Consider the following 17,829-nt stretch of genomic DNA (forward strand, 5'->3'; position numbering starts at 1 on the left):
AGGAGGAGCAGGAGGAGGAGGAGCAGGAGGAGGAGGAGGAGCAGGAGGAGGAGGAGGAGCAGGAGGAGCAGGAGGAGCAGGAGGAGCAGGAGGAGGAGGAGGAGCAGGAGGAGCAGGAGGAGCAGGAGGTGGTAGAAGTTGGTCTTGTTCCTTTGCTAGTGGTTGCAGTTCCTGCTCAGCTCTCCTCTGAGGTCAAGTTTTGCAGCCTCAGTCTTTACTTTCTGAGTTGTTCTGGTTCAGATATAAACTATTCCCCACAAAGCTCAGTGTCTCTAAAAGGCTGGGGTCCTGGTTCTGATCGTAGGGGTATGGGAGTGATGGATTGAGAGGGCTCTAGTGATGGACACATCATCTGGTAGCACTGCTGGTGGTGGTAGGAGGCAGGGGTACACCCTGGTAGGACAGGCCGGACGGGTAAATAGTCAGGAGAATCGTAGGACAGTGAGGTGTGAGTCTAAGAATGGGCGGAAAAGAGGGGGACAGATAGATGGGAACACTTCCACAGACCCAGCAGGCTGCGGTCACTGGAGAGAAAGCAAGTCAGCCCCTGTGACCTTAGCAGCGCGGCTGCAGGCTCTGATGGCAGATCAGAGGGCGCACCCGGCCCCAGCCCCGCGGCCCCGTCAGACCTCATCCTGCAGATGAAGGAGCGCCGCGAGCCCATGCACATCCGCATCGAGGACTGCTGCCCCTCCTTCTTGACCGTCCCCGTCTTCAGGTCCAGGATCCGGCCTGAAAGAGAGAAGGTCGTTAGGACCAGCTTCTGCCTGGGACCCAGCGACGGGACAGGGCAGAAACACTCCACGGCTCTGCCAGGAGAAGCAAGGCTGCACCAGCTGTTTGCTGCTTGGCATTCCCAACATTCTTTGGCAGAAAATTTGCAACGGGAAGACATCCACACAATTCAAAATGTCTTGTTTTCTTCCGAGCACTCCACACTCGCTGGGTCTGCTTTGTCAGATTCCAGAGCCTCAGGTCACTTAATCCGGCTGTTTCTTCCCCTACTCCATGCAGTGATGCCAAGGTCACCAATGGCTTCCTCATGGCTAAATCCAAAACACATTTTTCCTTAACTTTATCCAACAGCTTTGCTGGAGTGTAGTGTCCACACGGATCTAAAACCTCCGTTCTAAAACCTTCTCATGACCAGTAGTCACGCCACACTCCACTAGTGAGTCCCGTGAAACCACATATCCTGCGGCCCAGCACAGACGTACAAAATCTGGCCTCTGTTCATCTCCACTGATTCCTGAAATCCCACCCCTCCCTGCTTCCCTGGCCACTGTTGGAACAGTCACCTCTCCCCAGGTGCCATCTCCTCTCTGCCCGCCTCCCAGTGCCCCCGTTCTCAGGCTACCATACCAGCTTACCCAGGGTGTCATCAGAAATGTCCACTCCAGCACCCCTGATAGGTGTGCAATAGGATTGGTCTGAGCCAAAGAAGTAAACAGGCAGAGACTATTCTATCCTAGGCAGCGAGAGATGACAGAAAGGAAGAACAGGATGGAATAGAATAGAACGGAGAAGCATAAAACATAAAACAGAGAAATGTGGGAGAGTGACCTGAGACCTATCCCTTTGAAACAGGTAGCCAAGTGGGTCTCTATCACCCAGATAAAAGGCCCTCACAGAAGACCCTCCCAGGCCTGGGCTCTTCTGCAGAGAAGGCCTGTGCAGCGCAGGGCCGGCCCCTCCTGGACCGTGTCTTCATCGCATGTTGTGCTGTCCTAGGCTGGTTCTCCCACCCTGTCCTAGGATAGCTGGCACTTGTGATCTTGGACAGGGCTCCCTAGCAGCTGCAGCGGCCGGAGGCACGTACCCATCCCTGTGCACATGAGCTAGGGTTCTGTAGGGTGCAGTTCTCTGCCATCACACCAGTGTGCCACCCTTAAGCAGGATGTGTGCAGAATTCAACTCTGTTACAAGGCCTGGCATAAGCTGAGGGCTCTACAGCTCCAGAGAGGAGGCCCTGAGAGTCGGTTTGACACCTGTCTGTCTCTTTCACAGACGGCTTCTTTTACAGCCTTTTTAATGTAAACTGTCACTTGCTTTATCATCTACCAAATGGCAAATGGTTTCAGCTGTGAAGTAGACCAGCATGAGAGTCTGTCAAATTCCAACATGTGCTGGAAAATAAATCACAGATGCACAGCAGTGGAACATGGGAAATGAAAGAACACATTTCCATGACCGGCTGCTCAGTTCTGTTCCTCCCAGGCTTCTCTGGCTCCCTTGGGCACCCCAGGCCTCTCTCCAGCTCCTCTGGAATGCATGTAACCCCGACTTCACCTAGTAGGTGTAGGGCTTTTGTTTTAATCTTTAAATTATCTTTAAGTAGTTGTACAAAGGAGGTGCCATTTAATAAAGCAGTTTATGAATACAATGTGTTTGATCAACATTTCACTTCCCTTCAACCTAGGCCTTCCCTCAGTTTTCTTAATCTTGTAGTATATACAGTGAATGCTTTCTACTGCATTCTCAGCTCCTTCTCCCCTTCATTTGTCTTTCCCTTGCCCCCCTGGCCCTATGTACCCATTTCCTGGTTGGTGTACCCATTTCCCAGTTTACCCATTTTCCGGTTGGTGTACCCATTCCTGGTGTGCCCATTTCCTGGTGTACCCATTCCCGGTGTACCCATTTCCCTGGTGTACCCATTCCTGGTGTACCCATTCCTGGTGTACCCATTCCCAGTGTACCCATTCTTGGTGTACCCATTCCCAGTGTACCCATTCCCAGTGTACCCATTCCCGGTGTACCCATTTCCCAGTGTACCCATTCCCAGTGTACCCATTCCTGGTGTACCCATTTCCCAGTGTACCCATTTCCTGGTGTACTCATTTCCCAGTGTACCCATTCCCAGTGTACCCATTTCCCGGTGTACCCATTCCCGGTGTACCCATTCCTGGTGTCAGGTTTGTTGGGCTTTCACTTAGTCTTTCTAAAAGATTATTGTATATTATTTGAGCTTTCTATAGAGTCTATTATACTTTGGTTAATTCATTTGTGTGAGGTGAACGTGATAACCGCTACACTACGGAAACCGGCATAACTCATTTGTAAACCACCTGCATGTGGCCCAGTGTGTTCACTTACAGATCTGTAGGTGGGCTCTATCTACCACAAATGAAGGAAACTATGCAGCTTTGTTTTTCTTGGTCTGGCTTATGTCATGTAGTATAATTTGTTTCCATTTCCTTCCAGCAGTAGGTGTGTTTTTAAAGGGCTTATGCAAATAGATTTTGGACAAATTCAGTAGTAGTGGAGGTTCACTATGGCAAGGGGCTGTGTTTCTGCCCCCAGACCACAGGTGGCTTGCAGTAAATCCGCCACTGGGTAGCAACGTCACTATTGTTTACACTGGTGCAGATCTGTGCTGGGTCGCCGTTTCCCTTTGTGTTAGGCATGCCTTCCCTAGTCTTTCTCTCCCATCCATCTGAGGTAGGACAGTTTCTGCTAGACAGGTAAGCAGTCCTCAGCTTTTCCACATAGATCCACACCATATATGTGTGCATTCTACAAAAAACGTACAGATACATGCACAAAATCACTTATGTGTAACTGTACCATTGCTGAGCAGGTTCTCGCGGTGGAGCATGGCATGCAATAAGGAAGTATTTTATTCCAATGCCCTAATCGATCTCCACAGCTCAGTGATCCCCCCTTCAGCACCTTGTCTAAATACAGTTCATTTTTACTCCATGAGAGGGATAAAAATTATGATACATTCACCTCAAAGTCTTCAACTCCAGTTTTTCTAAGAGGGTTCAAAGCAGAAGATGCTTTGGAGCCACAGTCAGCAGCTATGGCTTCTGGCACAGGTCTGAACCATCACCTGTTTCTGAAAATGCAGCTTTATTGGGAAACACTTATTCATGTGTTCATTATCTACGGTTATTTCTATATGGCAATGGCAAAGTTGAGTAATACTGATAGAAACCATATGTACAAAGTCTAAAGTATTTATTATTTGGCCCTTTACAAAAAAAATTAAAAACTTCCATAGCAGTGCAACTTTTTCTATGGGCAAAGGCCTACATAACTTTTTAGTAAGCTGATTTTTAAGTTTCAGTTTGGCTAGTAGTAACTTTGAGAAAAAGAAGAACCTGAAGTTTGTCTTGGATAAGATCACAAAAGAAGACTTTGTGCACATAAAAATGCTCCCCAGGCTACAAGAGAAATAAAAATATAAATTAGAATTATTTCATCAAAAGAATCCTTAAGAAAACTAGAAACATCTTATCTTGGTTTAAAAAGGAAGAAAACTAAGATAGCAACAGAGGAAAAGAAGAAAAGAATGTTCAGAAAAAAAAAACTCAAACCAAAAAACAAAACAAACAAAACCAACCAATAAACAAAACCCAAAGCAGTGGCCTCACGATGGACAGTATTTGATGTGGTTCCAGAAGAACACGGTCCCCTGCACGGGGGGCTGGGGGCTAGAGGAGGCTTTGAGTGCTGTTCCAGTGACAATGTGTTCTCAGAAGATTGACCCTCACTGTCACAGCTGTGCACACAGGAAAAACCCCGCACCACAGCACAGGGACCCACACGGTGCACGGGGCCTGTCCCTGAACCAACTGGAGCTACAAGCTGTGTCCAGCAAGCCTTGCCACTCCCGGGGGGTTTCATAGTCCATTTGGTATTCAAAATGGCTTCCTTAGCCTAGGTAATTTATAAACAACAGAATTTACTGCTCACAGTTCTGGAGGCTGGAGAGCCAAACATTGGCAGAGTATGCTGTCTTCATGTGCTAGAAAGAGCAGAAGGCCCCTCCAGTCCTCTGTTATAAGGGCTCTAATCCCACGGGGCTCTCATGACATAGGCCCATCTCTTAATACTGCCATACCCAGAATGAACCTTGACCTAGGAAGTTAGGGGGAGTGGCACACCAACTTAAGACCACGGCAGATGGGAACGCCTCCCTCAGAAACTGAGAAGTGGCAAAGAGGCCAAATATATCAGTTTACAAGTTGTAGCCAAACTATTTTTTCTCAAATTGGAGGTGCAGCAATGCTGCTAAGGACTCATTTACCCATCACACACACCTGGGAGTGTTCTTGAGAAATAGTTCTCACTGTTTTCCTTCATTAGGAAAGTCTAAAAAGGAGCTGACATTCTCTTATGGGGGCCACCACCCAGGTGATGGTGATTGGTTGAGGGGTTGGTCACTTGCTACAAGCTGGGCCAATCATAGAACCTTTATAGTGATCAGTTCCAAGACTAGGCACAGCCCAGGTGGGCCAGGCAGTCTTCATCAGGCAAAATGTGACTTTGGCCACCTTTTTTCCTCTTTCAATAGAAGAATCTGGACTTGGCTCTGGGAGCAACAGCAACTTTCTTCATAGAAAACTGGGTCTAAAGGAAGCAAAGTAACTCCACAAGAACAGTGAGAACATGGGGCTGGGAAGTTGGCTCAGTGGTAGAGCGCTTGCCTTGCATGCCTGAGGCCCTGGGTTCGATTCCTCAGCACCACATAAGCAAAAAGAAAAAAGCCGGAAGTGGCGCTGTGGCTTAAGTGGTAGAGCGCTAGCCTTGAGCTGAAGAGCTGAGGGACAGCGCCCAGGCCCTGAGTTCAGGCCCCACGACCGGACCAAAAAAAAAAAAAAAAAAAAAAAGAACAGTGAGAACATGCAACAGAGGAAAAAAGAACACCTTCCTGCTATTGCTGACAATCGTACTGAGCATGCTTTGCCAAGACATCACATACTGAGAGGAAAACTGCTGATTCCCCAGAATGGCCTGTGGGAAATTCACCTGACTTGGATTTTTAAATGCATGAATATTAGTGGTTGTATTTTAGAAACAAAAACTCATAAGGTGGGCTCTGCTCTCCAGGGACACCACGGCTGGAAGGGCAGCCCCCGTGGGGACTGCGTGTCCCCGCTCTCTGGAGAGCACCAGTCCCCAGAGCCACACACTAAAGAAGCCCATGCGTTTGCCGAGCAGTGCCACGTTCCGAGACAAGACCGGTGGAAGTGTGGCCAGATGAGGAACACGACTGTGGGGAAAGCACTCTGTGAACCTTGCTTTTTGGCCAAGGAAGATGGTGCTAGGTTTAGGTTAGGAGTTCAGCCTGTGGCCATGGAACAACAAAAGAAAGAGGCTGGTCAAGCTGTCATGACTTAGACTGGCAAAGGGGACTGGAGTCTAGAACTAACTCCTGCTCCCTTCTCCCTGCCATCTAGAGAAGGCGTTACTGAGCCCTAACGAGGCACGGGGCAGGTAGACATCGTGCTCAGGGAGCATCAGAGATGGCCTCTCATGAGCAGTGAGGAAACCAAAGACAGGAACACTGGGGGGACTGGACATCATGTCCGAGGGACACAGAGCTCTAGTTCTGGGCAGAGCCGTGCCACCTCTTCCACCTCGGCCAACGGGGCCACCTCCGCTCCCAGCAAAGCCCCAGAACTTGCTCCTGCATTCTCATTCCAAACACGACAAGCAACCACAAGCGTGCCTCCGCTCGAGCCTTCTGATCTGCTACTCATTATGGAATCATCACCCCAGCCTCTCCATGATCAGCATCTCTTCAGCTGTTTAATCTGTAGACAAAGTACACATTCTTCATCCTGTTTAGAATATGCTGGAGTGTGATTTAAGAATGCCAGAAATGCCAGAAATGCAAGCCTGAGGGTTTTAATTTTAAGGGCGCGTGTTCCTCTGGGCTGTAGACAGGCCAGGCTGACAGGGAGTTCAGGAACTCACATTCAAGTCATTCCTCCTTTCCTTTGCAATTTGGTAATAAGATGACTTAAAAACAAACAAAAATAGCAGAAAAATCTGTACCTATACAGAACAGTGGCAGCGTCAGAGACCTTAATTAAATGGCAGGAACATTGAAGCTATTCTGAAAACGCAGTGTACATGTAAGGGACAGAGGCAAGACGCACTCCGCATCCATGTCCACGTCTGCACCATGCTCCAACAAATGCAGAAATGCAGCTGCCTCTGGACACTTACAGACACGCTCTGCATCCATGTCCACGTCTGTACCTTACAGACGTGCTCTGCATCCATGCCCACGTCTGCACCTTACAGACGCGCTCTGCATCCATGTCCACGTCTGCACCTTCATGGACCTAAACTATTTGTAAATACACACTTGTACTGCATATGGGAGGACTTTCCTCTTGTCACAATCCCCGAAATACAGTTTAAAAATCATACATAGTATAACCATCAGCTTTCTACCACTATTACAAACACCTGAAACAATCAACTCGTATTTTTGAACATTTCAGGCATAGTTTTTCAATTATTGCTTTTGGGCTATGGCAATACAGTACATCATGGCAAGAGGAGGAAATCTACTCACTCATGACCTGGAAGTAGAGAGCAAGAGTAGGAGACTGGGATTCCGCAGTCCCCTCCAAGAGCATGCTCCTAATGCTCTGAAGATTTTCCTCTCCTTTCCTGTGTGTGTGTGTCCTCTATGTGTGTGTCCTGTGTGTTCTCAGTGTGTGTCCTAGGTGTGCATGTGGGTCCTCTGTGTATGTCTTCTGTGTGTGTGCATGTCCTCTGTGTGTGCATGTCCTCTGTACATCCTCTGTGTGTGTCTTCTGTATGTGTGTGTGTCTTCTGTATTGTGCATGTCCTCTGTGTGTGTGCATGTCCTCTGTACATCCTCTGTGTGTGTGTCTTCTGTGTGCATGTGCCCTCTGCTCTGTGGATGTATTTCCTCTGTGCATGTGTGTTTTCTGTGTGTGTGTGTATGTGTGTGTGACTGAACTCAGGAACTTGGTGCTCTACCATTTCAGCTGCTCACACAGTCCTTCTTGCTCTCACAGTTTGTTTTCAGGTGGAGCTAATTTTACCTGGAGTGGCCTTGGAACAAGACCCCTGTTCCTAAGTGACTGGTCACCACACCTATCTGAGTCCTACATCACCATCCTAGGAGTCAGCCTTCAACACGGTCTCCCATTAAGGGTTACTTAAGATCGATTCAAACGACAGCACATATCACTTACAGTCTATTAGACACTGCAAGTAGCCCAGAGGTGACTTAAAGTATATGGGAGGGTGGTGCAGGTTGTAGCGAATGGGACACCATGTTGGAAGAGGGTGGGGCACTCCCAGAGCCTCTGCAGCTAGCCCCCTGTAGATGCCCAGGGACAACTGTACGAGGGGCTGGACTTTCTGGGAAGGATATAAAACAGTTCCCTAACAAAAACTCCAGATGACAGGCTGGAGACCAAGAACAGAGGATGAAGAAGCCTAAGAGCAGGAAGAAGAGGGCCTGACCTGAGAGAGGCCGCGGGTGGGGGTGGGGTGGGTGTCACAGCCAACCAAGAGCAGAGAGAGGCAGAGGCAAAGCTGCCCTGGGCAACAGTCCAGTGAGAGATGGGGAAATCCTGCCACCTGCAGGCAACCAGGAGCAATGCACACGGCCCCCAGACACCTGGACCCCAAAGCAGTCTGTGTCAAAGAAATGCACTCTACTGAACGCATCTTAATTTCAGGAAACACTAGAAATTCAGGATGAATAAGAGGAGCAAAGATCCAGTATATTAAAAGAAGGGAAGTTGTCTGAAAGATTAGAATGAATACCATTCACTATGCAGATTACAAGGAAGAAAACAATAGAATGAAATGCAAAATTATCAACATCTGAGACTTCTCAGAAAAAGAAAAAAGACATTGATTAACTGTATTGACATTGATTAGGACTGTATGTGCAAAGTGATGTAATAAATACTAATACTCCTGGAGACTCTGTCCATGAATTAAGAGGTTTGAGAAATTCTCCCAGAAATCATAAGCGAAGCAAAAGAACAAGGAGGTAAGCACGATGCGCCACAGGTCAAGATGTAGAGAAGAGCTGAGAACTAGCCCGGGACCTGAGAGGAGGCAAGCCTGCCAGAAGGGCGTCTGCCTCCATTAGAAGCAGAGGAACCGAAACACCCTCTTCTCTGAAGCTACCACACTGTCAAACAGTAACTCCTGATACGAGTCACCAGGATGGTGACCAGAACGGCAAGAATCCCTGACGGTGGAAAAGGACAAGTAGAGGACCATCATTACCCACATTCATAAGGACAAAGTTGCAGTTGTCGAGGATAAATAGAAACGCTCTGGGTCTAGAAACAGACCAACACACACACACACACACACACACACACACACACACACACATGTGCACACACACACGAGTTTGCGCACACGCTACACAAAGGCATGGAGTTGAGCAAGCAGTGACTTCAATGACTGCTAAAACAACTAACAGCATTCCAAAACCAAACATTTTAAAGCCTGCTGGGAATATTAAATAAGAAATATGTGTGAAGTCACTTCACACAGTATATAAACATTAGTTTCCTTCTCCTTAGATTCCGGAAACACATTTTGTTTCCAGCAACTAGAAAGGTCTTTATATATTTAAAGATGACTGCTTCTCACCCTTGAGTAAGTTCTAAGTGCGCAATGGCTCTGGAAGCGCTGGCTGGCTTCTGTCCCCCGCCATGCCTTCTCCTCTCCAGACCCCTTCCTTCCATCTCGGCCAGAACCATCTTGACACCACAAATCGCTAATCCTCATTAGTTCATGTACTTCGGCTCTTATCTTAAAAGCTTTTGCTTCAGAGCTCTTCCCCTGCCCTACTCCACCGCCTCTCACAGATTTAGGGTCTTGTATTCCTGTTTCAAGCTCAGGCTCCTTCCTGAGACCACACCTTTTAATTCTGTGTGCATCACACGGCTATTTGTGTGTCCATGTTTCACAGACACACTGGAAGCTATATTACAGATGGTGACTGTGTCTGTTTCGTCTGCTTCTGCAATCTTCATTTCTAGTATGCAACATGATTTGAGCTGGGGATATTGAGTCAGACAGGTGTCATTACCTCCTGTCAGAGGTTTCCCTCTCGCCACGCACACGTGCGGCCGAGCCCCTCAGGCTGGCCTCAGCTGTGCATCGGGCAGTTGCTGCCCCTGAGTAGAGCAGGGGTCAGGGACCCCCAGCACCCCAGACACAGCTCTGGACATCCAGACCCTTGCTTTGTCAGGCTGTCTTGAGCAAGCTTCTGCTGCTCTTGTGCATGAGTCTGAGAGTCACCAGGGGAACCCTGGGCTTCCCTCACGGTAGGGCGAGGAGACTCTGCATATGTCCCACCAGACCTGCTGGCGACTCCACAGCAGTGTGGCGGGGCGCCCTCCTCTCCCTCCTCTGACTGCTGTGGGGTCTCAGCTAATGGCTCACAGATTTTTCTTCTCCCAGAGTGGTGCTCAAACTCCATATCTGATGCTTTCGCTCACTGGCTGGCATGCCACCACATCTCCAGCCCTGCGGTTCCTCTCTGATCTCCCCCAGAGGGTGGCCTAAGGCTGTCTGAACTACAGACACACGGACGCTCCCCATCCTCCAAGAGCACAGCCTTTGAAATGTGTGGGCCCAACCTCATCCCTGAATGTCAGACCTCTCCTGAACCACACTGCCTGGTTTCTCCTGAGTCCTGTCCTGACCTTTCCATCTTTGTCTCTGCTTCTCCCTTCCAGCTTCTGTCTAGAGAGCTCCACCAAAGACAAAGAAGGGTGACATTGAAGTCATGTACGACATGGTCTCGACTCTGCCTTCATTCCATCTTGAGGAGGAAGTGGAGGACGGAGACATGGTCTTGACTCTGCCTTCACATCATCCATGAGGAGGAAGTGAAGGTCAGCCCTGTGGTCAGAGAGACTGAACCTGCTTCAAGATCATCAGCTGGACAGAAATGTTACCAGGATTCAACGCGAGGGCAAAATCTGTACCAACTCTTTGCTCACCCCTGGGGGGTGTTGAGCCTACAAGTCTGCCTCACAAACAAGGTGAGCTTCACTGTTGAAGACAGTGGCCAGAATGTCCTATAAGAAGAAGTGTCCCCAGGGGCCACTCTGCCACTGTAGAGGCTCAATTTAGGAGGCCGCCTCTCAGCACATCATGAAGGGAACTATGTTACTGAGCAGAGCTGGCCCTGGTGACCCCACAATGTAGAGTTCTTGTGGTTTTAGGCCTTCAAATATGTGCACTCAGCTCAAGGTTACAGAATGACATTGTAAATAGTTCCCTGGAGTTTAATTTATGTCATCACCCAAAAGGGGAAAACTGAAAGCCATCTATTCATCTGAAAGCCATCTATTCAACAGATCACTGCCTGTGCACCGGCCAGGCAGAAGAAGCTTTGTGTTGGATGGAGTAGAAGAAAATAATCTACAAAAATAAAGGCAAACTGGATGCAGATGTTTTCCTCAATTAGCCTCCACTGAAAAGGGAATGAACAGGAAAGTTTGCTGCTATACGAAACTTCTATTTAACCATTTTGGTGTGAGTCATGACATTTTAGAGGGAAATGTCTTTCACTGGCGAAGCTAGAGGGAACTATTTTAATTTTCTTGGTCATGCTGAGGTTTTTGCAATCAAGCTATTTTTAACCAAAGCTTTGCAAAGCATGACTATCACGTGAGACTGTCACTGACTCTAAACCCTACCTCCCGGAAGCAGTGACTCAATGCTTTTTCAAACATTCCAAAGTAATTCAAAATAATTCTATCTGCCTAAAAACAGTACGACTTCTCAGCTGTTTTGCCATAGTTTCCGTTAAACAAGGAGGGAAAATGTCTTTGTCAACTTATTTTTTAAGTATCAAAGGGAAGATAAAAGATACTTCACTAAGAACTAGGAACTCATGCCAACAGACCTTAAATGTTGATGCTGTGCATTCTGCAATTATTTTACTGATACTTTTAATATTCTGCTCATTGGTGTAGCAAGTTACAAAATGCTTTCATCTTTCAGACCTTTTGTCCTAGATATAGAGGAGTTGAGGTTATACCTTATGTGATCTTTCCCTTTCATACCCCTTCCCTTCCTTCAGAAGGGGCTCAGAAGTTCTCAGCCTCTGGGTCAAATTTGAATCACAATGACTGCTTTAAAAAATATAGGTACCAGGATTTCACCAAAGATAGGTAAATTCCGGTAAGTGGGTACATCCCAGCGTCAAAAAACAATTTAAAGGTCTAGATGAATTCTGATGTGCATTGAAGTAGAAAACCACTGTGTTGGGGCCTAGAAATAAACATACTTACAAAGCTGTAATAAATGTTCTATAGCTGCTGCTTAGGTATTGCCTGTTCCAGGGAAAGTCATAATACAAAATGATAATGTAGAAGAGTGATGTGTGCAAAGTCTTAGCTTTTAAAATAAATGCACAGATGGTTTCCTTTTTTTCCCTGGTCTTGGGGCTTGAACTCTGGGCCTAGGTGCTGTCTCTGAGCCTCTTTGTGCTCAAGGCTGGAGATCCACCAAGTGAGCCACAGTGCCACTTCAAGCTTTTTTGATTAGCTTATTGGAAATAAGTCTTTCCTGTCCAGGTTGGCTTCAAACCATGATCCTCAGATCTCAGCCTCCTGAGTAGCTAGAATTACGGGCATGAACCACTGGCACCCAGCTACAAATGGTTCTTTTAAGGTGGTTAAAATTCTGGGAATTTATCTAGGCACTGGTGGTTCATCCTGTAAATCATAACTACTCAGGAGGCTGAGATCTGAGGATCGTGGCTCAAAGCTGGCTCAGGCAGAAAAGTCCCTGAGACCCCTATCTCCAATTAAGGACTCAAAAACCAGTAGTGGCACTGGAGTTTAATTGGTAAGTGCTAGCCTTGAGCACAAAGAGGCTGAGAGACAGCACCCTGGTCTGGAGTTCAAGCCCCACACCCGACACACACACACACACACACACACACACACACAACTCTATGGGAATTTAAAGCAAGAGTCAGCATTTTCCTGCCCAATTCACATACACTTTGGTAGGATGGAAAATGTGTGTATTGACCTCATCAGTTCTCATTATTAAGGACAAACACATTCAGTGCTTCGGGGGTCAGAGGGGACTGAGCCTGGTGTAACTCCCTTAACCTTCTCAGACAGCTTCCGAGCCACCGCCATTCGGCTCCACAGAGCAGAGCCTTCCCAACTGACCACACAGACCTTGCTCCCAGGAAAGCAGCTCACTCTAATGCCAAGGGGCAGAGCCCAGTTGGCTGTCTGCAAATAAAAGGAGCACCATGCTCGGCTTCATCTGCATCTCTGGCTGCCAGGGATGCCCCACACACCCTTCTCGGCCTGACTGCGTACGTCTCCATGACTGCTCTCACAGAGGAAGGCTCAGAATGGATAGAAATGAAGTCGTTCACCGGGCGCTGGTGGCTCACTCCTGTAATTCTAGCTACTCAGGAGGCTGAGATCTGAGGATCGAGGTTCAAAGCCAGCCCGGGCAGGCAAGACCGTGAGACTCCTATCTCCAATAAAACCACTAGAAAACTGGAAGTGGTGCTGTGGCTCAAGTGGTAGAGCACTCGCCGTGAGCTTAAGAGCTGAGGGACAGAGCCCAGGGCCAAAGTTCAAGCCCCACGACCGACAAAAAAAAAAAAAAAAAGAAATGAAATCATTCAGAGATACTGTGAGACAGTTCTCCTCAAAACCCTGCAAAACCCAGATATGTTTACATTCTAGAATGTGCCATGAGCTGAGGCAAAATTTCACCAGTGGCTCATATCTGTAATCATAACTGTTCACGAAGCTAGGATCTGAGGATCGAGGTTCAAAGCCAGTCCACGCATGAAAGTCCTGTGAGATGCTTATCTCCTATTAACTATAAAAAGTAACAGAATCAAACAAACAAAAAAGCCACTGGAACTGGAGTTGTGACTCAAGTGCTAGCCTTGAGCACAAAGAGGCTCAAGGACATCACCCAGGCCCTACGTTCAAGCCCCAGGACTGGCACAATAAAAGGGGCAAAGAAAAAAGAAGATGAAAATCCATGAGCTCCCAGACATATGCTGCGTCCCCTGCACCAACCCTTGGACCGTGGACCATCCCTCGGTGCCTCAGTCGCCACCCTGGCCGCCACCTCAATCCAGCCTCAGCTGTGGCTTGTTTCTTCTACTGCTCTCCACAGAAAATGTGTTTGTGTTTGTTCCAGGCTCTAGATGGTGCCGCTGCTATCCACGCAAACAGAGTGAAGAGGCGGGTCTGGCCAGGGTAGGGAGAAGTAGGCAGAACTCAAGCATCAGATGTGAAGATAAGTCAGAACAAAGGCAGGTCAACTCCACTGTCACCACATGCCCTGGAGATAAGCACCGCCCTCCTCATACTTCACCATCTCTCTCTGGGCTGCCTTCAGCCCCTTACAAGGTCCAGAGGTGTGCGATGACCCAAGGTAGAGGGCCATGGACTGCGACTGTCACCAGGCCCCCCTGACGGTAAAGTCGGGGATCCTACGCTTCCCCTGCTGCCTGTGTCCTCCCATCCACCCAGGCTCACCCTCCAGACTCAGAGCGAAGCTCCTCAGCAGGTGGGAACTCTCAAGTGTTTAAGCCAGCCAGCCCTGCTGGGCACAGCAGAGTATGTAAAAACCCTGCTCTGCTCCTGTACCGGCTGTGATGTGCTGTGATAAAGAACCTGGAGGCCTGGGCTAGAAATCAGTCCAGATCCACGGAATATCTTTCAACACAAAATATGAGAGAAAAACACAAACGTTCTGGGGCAAAACAAGGAAGGTTGTGTAAATATTCAGTAAGAGAAAGAACTGAACTGGCTCCAAAGAGACATCTGGGTTAACAGGTCTCAGGAGGCTGTGGTTTGCAGTGGGAAAGAAAACAACAGCCCTGATTCTCAGATTCCACTCTCACGTGCCTTTATTGGGCACCTCTGGCATCCAACTCTAAATGTTTTCCCTGAAACTGAGAGTTTACTACTCACTTGAGCAATTTGCAAAGGGCCAAATTCAAATAAACTTGCTTTCCTTACCATTAAAGTGTTGCACTTTTATTCCAAACAACAGAAACTCAGCAACAGTGTTCATAGTTGAGATAAAAATCCAGATTTGTTTTCTTCTATGTTACCTAATATGGTAAAAATGGATCACTGACTGTGCCTAGGACTTCAGACTCTGGTATTAATCAAAAGACTAAGTGTTGGTATTCCGAAGAAAACAAGCTATAGATTAGAAAGTATGGATGGCATTGGGAAAAGATCATCTTTTTCCAGACCTGATACCTCAGGGTGGATCGCATGGTTCACAGGACCCCCGGGGGCCAATTATCTGCCTAGAACTCTCCCCTGAAAGGCTTCCAGCAGCCTCGGGAGGCTGGGACTGAGCGTGGACCACCACCAGCCATTTTCCCGTCTGTCTTTTGGAGCAGCCCGCCCACTGGCTTGACCCCTGCTGTCCCTGGGGTGGCGCTGTGGGCACGGCAGGTCCTTCTACAGTCCACAGGACTTTCCTCCATCAGCTTATGCCATCACATAAATGGCAATATGTTCCGAGGTCCATCCCATGGTGTTTAATCATGTTTATCATGTGTAATATTATTTATGAACTTTTAACCATTGAACATGTAAAATCATGCTACTAATTTTAATGTGATTGTTTGCTTTTATCTGCTACTTGATGCATTATTACATGTTGTACTCCTAACCCATTTCCTTTGTTAGCCCTAAAGTTTTTATTATGTGATCTTATATGGCAAATAGATGTTTTTTGTTTTTTTGTTTTGTTTTGTTTTTTTTGGGTCCGGTCGTGGGGCCTGAACTCTGGGCCTGGGCGTTGTCCCTCGGCTCTTCAGCTCAAGGCTAGCGCTCTACCACTTGAGCCACAACGCCACTTCTGGCTTTTTTCTTTTTGTTTATGTGGTGCTGAGGAATCGAACCCAGGGCCTCAGGCATGCAAGGCAAGTGCTCTACCACTGAGCTACCTTCCCAGCCCGAGATGTTTAAGATGTATGTTATGTTAGTGTAGAATGCTGCAATAAGAAATGGCATTTTGGGTAACTAATGGCTGAATAATAAGTGTATGTGATCAGGATTACCAAGAAGCACGCCCTTGCAACAGAAACCTCATTGCAGAGCCCACGAATTTATGTAGGGAGTCAGTGATGACTCCTGGTGGTCATGTCCCTAATTACAGATAAAACATGAAAAAAAGTGATACACATTTCAAGATGGATTTTTAACTGTTATAGCATGAACTAAGCCATTGCATAAGCCAAATACAATGTATCCCTGGCTGGGTGCCAGTGACTCCTGCCTGTAATCCTAGCAATTCAGGATGCTGAGATCTGAGGAATGTGGGTTGAAGACAGCCTGGGAAGGAAGGTTTGTAAGATTCTTATCTCCAATTAAACATCACCCTCACCCACATATATGTGTGCGTATCTCTATCTATCTATCTATTTGTCTGTCTGTCTGTCGTCTGTCTGTCTGTCTGTCTGTCTGTCTGTCTCTATATCTATGTACCTCCCCTCCCCTTTCCTAAGCTTTAGCAGGCTCTAATTTCATGACATGTTCATTGAAAGGGTTTCCCTCCTATAGTCAAAGCAGGAACTATATTCAAACTATAGTCAACTATATGAACTATAGGAACTATAGTCAAAGAAGGAACTCCACAAGCCTGTCCTTGAGCTTTCCTAGAAGGAACTCCACAAACCTGTCATTGAGTTTTCCGAGGTGCACAGCTGCTCTCTCAGCTTCTCCACATCATCAGGATGTACTTGTTCATAGAGGGTGCTTCCAAACCACTCTGACTGGGGTTGGTTCAGAACAGGGGTGACAGAATCTGACACATAAATCACTCGTCCTGTCTCAGCAGCCACTACAAACAGAAATCCATCCGCTGCTTCAAGGATGAGGTGCTTTAGCTCCTGTGAAAAAAAGACGGTGATTAGCACTGAAGTCTTACTACAGAACACAGTAAGGGCCTGGTGAGCAGAGGGAAAGTCCCTGCTGTCTGTTCACTGATCTGTCTGGATCTTGGTCTAGGACCCAAAGCCTGGAAGACGTGAATGTGCTAGAAGCAGGGCCTGAGGAGCCTGTCAATGTTTCCAAGCATTTTACTGGGTATGAGTTCAAATATCTTCAGCCCGGGAAACTGGGGTAAAAGCAGACTAAAAGCATTTTCAAAAGAAAGGTTTGCGGTGCTCATTTCCCCTATTTTGAATTAGTGCTGTCCTGTGTCTTGAGGTGCTTACTCAGATCTAAGGACTGGGTCAGCACTTTTATTCTCAGTGTCAGGAAAATCCTCCCAATAAACCTGTGTGTAAAATAATAGAGCAGTATGTCTGGGAAAGTAGAGAAGTCTCTGTCACGGGAGGAGGTCAGATGGCTTCATCTATGCACTCATGTTCTCATTTGTTGGCAGAGCCCTGCCCCCTTCACAGACCCTCCTTCCACGGTCCATCTTCTGGGAGGATTTCTGTCTTCTTCCTCCAGTTAAAACAGGGCTGAGAGCAGGGGACTGTTAGGGTCTCCTTGCAGAGCAAAGTTAGGCTTGGAGGTTAACGTCCTCCGCCCCTCGTCGTTTTGAGGCTTTGTGAGAGTAAATAAGCGCGTGTATGTGAAGACACACCGTACCAGCTCCACAGTAACACACGTTCCGATCCTCACACATGAAAGCAAGGCAGGATCACTCAGTAACACGACCGCAGTGAGGCTGCTGCTTTCTCCCTCCACTCTAGTTTTGTCCCTCAACTGTAGTCACTTAGAAGCAGATTCAAGTATTGGCCCTGTAGGACTATTTCTAAGGATTAAAGAAATATTGAGGAAAAAAAAAAACTTCTTTCTGATCCTTGCAACAGCAGTGCTTAATAGATTTCTGTCTGGTTGCCTACGGTCTACATGGTGGCCTTCCTCAGCAAGTCTGCTGGAGCTAGAGTCTATCATGACATTGTTTTTGGAGGCAGAAGTCCATGCTCTAAAAGACAATGCTCCATGTCCTTCCAGGGCTTATGTGACCACAGTCATCTTCCTGGCCTCTAAGGGTCACATGTAAGGGTCACATGACCACTGGGAAGGATTTAAA

The 17,829-nt window shown here is 47.4% G+C and overlaps 1 protein-coding gene across 4 annotated transcripts in view; it reads right to left on the reverse strand.

Annotated features, from left to right (window-relative positions):
* The window catches only part of Arnt2 (aryl hydrocarbon receptor nuclear translocator 2), an 83,625-nt gene that overhangs the window by 32,878 nt on the left and 32,918 nt on the right, over positions 1-17,829 (reverse strand). For all 4 annotated transcript variants that reach the window (XM_070011511.1, XM_070011508.1, XM_070011509.1 and 1 more), the window contains exons 5-6: positions 16,459-16,672; positions 630-732 (exon numbers count right to left, since the gene is read on the reverse strand). In XM_070011511.1, the coding sequence (XP_069867612.1) occupies positions 630-732; positions 16,459-16,672 (317 nt within the window). The remainder of the gene's footprint in view (positions 1-629; positions 733-16,458; positions 16,673-17,829) is intronic.

The sequence above is a fragment of the Dipodomys merriami genome, unplaced genomic scaffold (genome assembly GCF_024711535.1).
Source record: "Dipodomys merriami isolate MVZ:Mamm:240054 unplaced genomic scaffold, mDipMer1.0.p SCAF_823, whole genome shotgun sequence".
Classification (NCBI taxonomy): Eukaryota; Metazoa; Chordata; class Mammalia; order Rodentia; family Heteromyidae; genus Dipodomys; species Dipodomys merriami.